Source organism: Oryctolagus cuniculus, chromosome X (genome assembly GCF_964237555.1).
Source record: "Oryctolagus cuniculus chromosome X, mOryCun1.1, whole genome shotgun sequence".
Classification (NCBI taxonomy): domain Eukaryota; kingdom Metazoa; phylum Chordata; class Mammalia; order Lagomorpha; family Leporidae; genus Oryctolagus; species Oryctolagus cuniculus.
In genome coordinates, this window is record NC_091453.1 from 42,456,120 (window position 1) to 42,462,358 (window position 6,239).

At 40.7% G+C, this 6,239-nt stretch overlaps 1 protein-coding gene across 1 annotated transcript; it reads right to left on the reverse strand.

The window, feature by feature from the left end:
* Nucleotides 1-309: 309 nt before the first annotated feature.
* LOC138847585 (cyclin-I-like) lies at nt 310-3,112 on the reverse strand. Its single transcript, XM_070066757.1, has 2 exons — nt 2,572-3,112; nt 310-2,414 (listed from the first exon to the last, which is right to left on the reverse strand). The coding sequence occupies exons 1-2, from the start codon at nt 2,647-2,649 to the stop codon at nt 1,395-1,397; spliced, it is 1,098 nt and encodes a 365-aa protein (XP_069922858.1). The 5' UTR covers nt 2,650-3,112; the 3' UTR covers nt 310-1,394.
* Nucleotides 3,113-6,239: the final 3,127 nt, after the last annotated feature.

Sequence of the window (6,239 nt, forward strand, 5' to 3'; positions counted from 1 at the left end):
ATCCTGTATGATATAAGTACCCTTGTGATTTGGTGCTTACTAATGTAAGAGGAATTTTTTCCACTTTGATTAGAAGTATTCAAACTGACTATATTGTCTATTGAATTGAATTATTATACACTTTATGTCATTAATTGAAGACTTGCAAATATGTCAATGCTCTTATTATCCACAACATGTTCCACCACCAGGGATCCACTGAGATACATCCATAGCTTGATGCTTCATTACTCTTTAACAGAGCATTGAGTTCTCCATTCTAGTGATGTTTATGATTGGAACATGTTAATTACAGCTTGTTTTATCATCTTTTTTTTTTTTTAAGGACAACTTTTATTGCTACCAGAGGCTTTTAACATCAGGACATGGTTCTGACTGTAGTGCCGCCTTCAGACTGCAAAGGGAGCTCAGGATCCAGAAGTCATTAAGAGGAACAAAGGTAGGTTGGGGAGATGGGAAGTAACTTTCATCAAGAAAATCCCAATACAGAATTAAAACTAGGGTACTGAATTTAGTTAGTACATGTAACACTCAAATCATAGAGCTGCCCAACATCTAGACATTCTCCTACTGATTATAAATGAGTGGAAACCCATCAGTTACAAAAACCTAATTTTAGTTGTTACATATTTCTTTGGTGAGCACCTTGATATATTAACTTTATCACAAATTCTTTTATATACAAATGTCAAAAATGCTTTCAGCAAATCTATGGGTGACCTAATATGTGCCACTTTAAAAAGCATCTCTTAAAGACAGTGATTTTTGCTTTCAAACAATAGAAACTGAAATAAGCAAAGTGGTATTGTGAGCAATTTTCCTATTACCACTTCTTACTTCACACAGGACAATTCCATAGTACCTTTCTCAAACTAGGTAGAATTTGAATCAGGATTAAACATGGCCATTAAGCTGAAATAATTGTTTTAAAAATTGGGGGTGGGGCCCTTTTCGGTGGATATTGGGGTATAGATCAACATGCATAAAATTCATTATTCAATGGAGAAGCAGGCAAAAGCAACAGGAAAATTTGGATGCTGGGGATAGGATTTGCAAGCTATGAATTCTAAAATTTAAAGAAAAATTTTGACACAGGGCAAGCTACATTTTAACAGAAGAGCAGAACTGACTACAAGGGGATTTTTTACTTTTTTTAAAAAATTTTGGATATTTCTGAAGTAGATAGATATATGTATCTATCTCAATATAGCTGTCTTTATGTGAAGTACTGAATTACAATTAGCCACATAACTAAATGGGGGGATTTGTTTCTGGCTCACTTCAGATCAGCCTGATAAGGTATATATCTTTCTATAGCCTTTCCTGATTTTTCCGTGTTCTCATTTCTAGAGTGGTCTACCTTAGTTTGTACTTGAAGGTAATACCCATTCAAACTACATGACAGAAACAGGCTGCAAAGGTGGACAAGGGGAATCATGTCCCTCTTGTCTTGATAAATCAGTGCCACACACAGAACCCACGTTTTCTGAAGCATTATCTTCATTATAGAGCCGTTTGATTCCATCGTAGAAGTCATCCACTTCCATTTCCTCTACTTTGCGTTTAGCAGAGGTATGCTTGCACCCAAGGGCAGCTGGGAAATGATGGTAGAAAGCTGCTGTACCTCTGACTGGCACTTCTGGCTTGCTGTTGTCCGTGGAGGAATCTGGGCCCGGGACAGAGGAGGGATGTAATCTGAACACTCCTTTGTCACAGGTCACCAGGGTGTGCTTGAGGGGACGGTAGACATAAACGGAATTTAGAGGCAGGGAAGACTCCAGAGTAGAAAGGTGGTGTGCCACAAGCTCCCGACAGTGGATCAGCTGGGAGCTCTCCATCTGTGCTTTCTGAAGCAGTTCAAGTGTAAGAGGAAGCCAATCAGGAATGAGTTTCTCCATTTCCAAACTAATTATGGCCAGAGCAAGCATGGATCCTTTGAACTGCAGAAGGTGGCTGCAGGCCATACAGTGAAGCAGTTGCTTGGTGAGGACTGCCAGATGTTGAGATGGGCTCAATTTGGGCAAACTGAACAGTAACTGTGGCCTAGTTGACACTGCAATGGCATGAAAAATGTGAAGAAAATCCAATGGTGTGGCTGTGTGAAGATCCCAATTCAACTTATCCAGAATAATTCTCTCCATTCTCAGAATTTCAGATGAGGAACATCCACAGAAACTATCTCTTGCCAATACCTTCAGTACTGGAATTCTCTCATCTTCCTCAACAGTCTTAGCAGCTAGGAAAAAACAACTGATGGCAATACAACTCAAATATTTCGGGTGGGCCTTTACAGTAGCTAAAAACCTGTCCAAAAGACTGCTAGCCAGAGCAAACGTTTCTGGGTAAAGATTGAACTGGTACTTGAGTTTGGCCAGCCACTGAATTACTTCATCTCTCTGGGATGGAGAAACATTCTGATCTGTAGGGAATTTCGGCACAGTCACCTTCCACATCTGGGCTTCCCTAGAGATTGCCTTTTCCAATAGGAAAGACAATCTCTGGTTTTCCAAGGGTCCTGGAAACTTCATGATATCCTTTGGAGCTGCCTGCCACCCAGCTTGATGTAGCTACCTTCTCCTCCTCTTCCTCCTCCTCCTCCTCCTCCACCCCGGCAGAGCTGTAGGCCTCACAGGGGTGACGCGGGGTCATCCGGGGGCCCCGTCACCGCCTCATTCTCCTCAGCGCGCGACGTCGGGGCGCGCGGGACACGGAGCCGGCCGATGAGGAGGGAGAAGAGGGGGAGCGGGGCACGGAGGGCGCAGGCACTCGGGCGGGACACACGCCTGCGGCCGGCCAGGCGCTCAGCGAGTTAGTTCCATGGTGACCCTGGACGTGAGGCCACCGCCGCCGGTCCCGCTCCTCCAACCGCCGCCGCTGGTGCCCGGGTGAGGAGGGGGCTCCCTCTCGCCATAGGGCGGCGGGGGCCGGGGAGAGGCGGGGGGTGAGGCCGGCTCTGCCCCTGCCCAGGGGAAGCGCCTCCGAGGGGAAATGGTGAAAGGGGGGAAGGGGAGAAAAAGGGAGAAAAAAAAAAGGAAGGGGAAAGGGGGGAAAAAAATAAGAAAAAGCGAGACAGAGGCGCTGCCGCGTCTGCTCGAGGGGAAGGCTGGGGAGGGAGGGGTTGTTTTATCATCTTAAGATTATTTCTGTTTTAAGCAGAAGCACTTTGCCACCAGCTATCAATTAAAAATAGAGTATTTGGGGGAAAAAGTAATAAGTTTACAGTGGAGGTTTCTTAGGAAGTTTAACACTGTTAGCACAAGTCCAGCAGAGTATGAAAGCAGCCTAGGACTTGTTCTCTTCTGAATGAGATGAATTAATAGAATTATATTGCATAACCCAGAATCTTGAAATTCAGATAGACATCTACACCAATGAATACTGAATTATAGATGAAGGTATATGTTAAGCACTTTCATTTTATATATATATATATATAATATATATTATATAGAAAGATCATAAAAATGTGCTATATATATAAATGTGCTATATATATAGATATATATATATAGCACATTTTTATGACCATCTTGATTCTAGGACATAAAACACTTGATACACATTGCTATATGCAATAAAGACAAAACTGTATATTACACTTTAATTTTTGGTTTTAAAAATATGTTCTAAAAGTGCAAAAGCTTCCAAATGATTCAACTAGCTACAATTATCATAATTTACACCCATGAAAATTAGTTTCCATCTCTGATTAATCTAAAATTAATAACTGTGGCTATAAAGCATTTTAATATAACTATCATTTTAATGCTGATAATATTATCTGAACAGGTGGTTATGGGGGTAAAACAAGAAAGGCTATAAAAAAAGTCTAAATTATGATAGTACTCCTATGAAGCCTTATAATATACTTACATAATCTTGATGATAGCATAACCTGCTATGTCCCTTTCTCTTGAGGAAAATGATCTTTGGCTAGTAGATTTAACTATACTCTCTTGCCAAACTAGTCCCCAGACAATGGAATTTCTAAAATCACTCAAATTGTGGCCACTCTGACTTCATCAATTTATGTCAATATAATATTATGATATCACATATGCCTTAGAGAAAGACAGGAGTTTGCCACCCAGAAATAGATTTCACTTTGGGATTTCACTGCATCTACTCTTCCTAACAGTAGCTTTCAAGGCTAAATAACCTTTGCATGCCAATGGCCCTAGCTACAGAAGTATAATCGTTTAAGTGAGAAAAATTGCTGTGTCTAAAAAGAGACAGTTGCAAGGCCTAGCCAATATGTATTATCAGGAGTGGCAGAGTGTGCATGAGACTGAGTCCTGAGGGTGGAGGAAAAATTTAGAAAAGGGAGGGTTGCTCAATGTGAGAACACTCATCAACAACAAAGGTTTTAACCCATTGTCAAAGATCCCAAAGGATGATGGTAATACTAGGATGACATTTGAAAACTTAAACCAAAAACAGTCCATGCTAAGGGAGGTAGAAATAGCTGAATTTCTGTGATAGAGAAAGAAACAATCAAAATCTCACAGGAATTATGCTACAGTTACTAAACTGATACAGCTGAAAAAGTTATAAAATGACTATGTTCTACAAGAGGCCCAAAGACATTCCATTTACAAAAGCAATAAAATTGGTGTTGGTGCGAAGGGCACTGTTATTGCTGAGAATCACAGAGGTGGATCTTTTCTGTGGGTCATTCCTCATGGTAGGGAATGTCATATACACTGGGAACTCAGATAACAACTTGAATGTTAAGATTCCAAAATAATAGCGACTATGGTAGAAAACAGTGCTCTAGTCCAAGGTAAGTTTTCAAAGAGTCTATTGGTTCCCGTAGCCCAACATGGTTAACCTCTCTGCTCTCAAATTGTAAAATGGAGGGAAAATACTTGGTAATGGGAAGGACACAACATTGGTTCCGTGACCTACAATGTAAGAGCAGATACAAATGAAACCCTCTAACCATCCTTCCAACTATACCTAAGTCAGAATCTATGTTACATTTCAGAAACAATGGGTATTAGATAATATTAAATTATCAATTTTGAAAGTTGGTATACTGATACTGGATTTATGTTTTAAAGAGTATTATCTGTTTAAGTTCTTTCCTTAAAAATAAATGAGGCAAGAATCATAGATTGTGAACTCCAACATATCCAGATTTAATTCAACAGTTCAGATAGTTAAAATCAGACAGATACTGGAGATTGATATTAGACTATCACAACTTCAATGCATGCCAAGGATCAGAAATGGTAAATGAGAGGTGTGGAGGAACAATGCCAGATTTCATGAGGAAACATGGGTCCTGCATTAATAATGTTGACCATGAAATTATCCTAAGTCTGTCAGTGACCCAGCAGGGCTGATGCACTGCAATAATGAATTGAAGAGAGCATGCCCTATAATTCAGTCTCCAATCGGGCCACAGTTATCTATGTCATGAGCCAGTAAAAGGTGACTGTCATCCAGAGGAGTGCCTGTGGGGTTTCAGAGCCAGTATGCCAGTGGCCTATCACTGGTGACTATATGGGTGGATGAGCCTCATCAGTGTCAAGGAAGGTCCAGAGGAACCCATGAGATTTCCCTGAAATCCATCAATTTAAGAGCCCCCTCAGCACAGCATCAAGTAGAGAGTATTCTGCTTTTGTTGTGGATGGCCAGATTGGGTACCAGCCGGTGGATAATGGATAAAGGGAAGTCAGGGAGAACATCACATGGTGGTACACTCAGTAGTGTGGCAGGAAGCCGCTGCTGTGAACGCTTCTTGGATGCTTGTGCTTGGGGATTTTCCAGGGCAGTTTGATAGTGAGATCCTAATTTCAGGGGCTATTAGACATCAGAGCCAGGAGATTTGGTTTGACCTGAGGGTCAAATATATACTTATATTGAAAATCCAGTATTTAAATAGGTTATATTTTGAATATCTATTCTGCACAGTTGTCTCATTCAATAATAAGTGGTTTCTGTTTCCTTGTTGCAGGGCAGGCATTGTTCATGGTTATGCCATTTGTGTGTAACATTAGCATTTTGTTTTGAAAAATTGGAAAGGACACTGCAGCTGTACTGATAGCGAATATCTGTGTGATTTCTCAACTGATTGTCCACCAACCGACTTTGAGGCCAGGCAGTAATTCTCAATATATTTGCAACAGTGAGACAAATATTGCAAACCAATTGGGAATTTTAGCCTTCTTTAGAGGAATGCAGCAATAACCAGGAATTAGGAGTGAAGTCAATGTGTATAAAGGAATGGAGAC

Bases quoted from the DNA above. Each gene is read 5' to 3' on its own strand.
- LOC138847585 (XM_070066757.1), bottom strand. From the start codon at position 2,649: ATGACCCCGCGTCACCCCTGTGAGGCCTACAGCTCTGCCGGGGTGGAG. The intron at 2,415-2,571 runs GTAGCTACATCA...CCTACAGATCAG, and splicing joins AGGAGGAAGAGGAGGAGAAG to AATGTTTCTCCATCCCAGAG.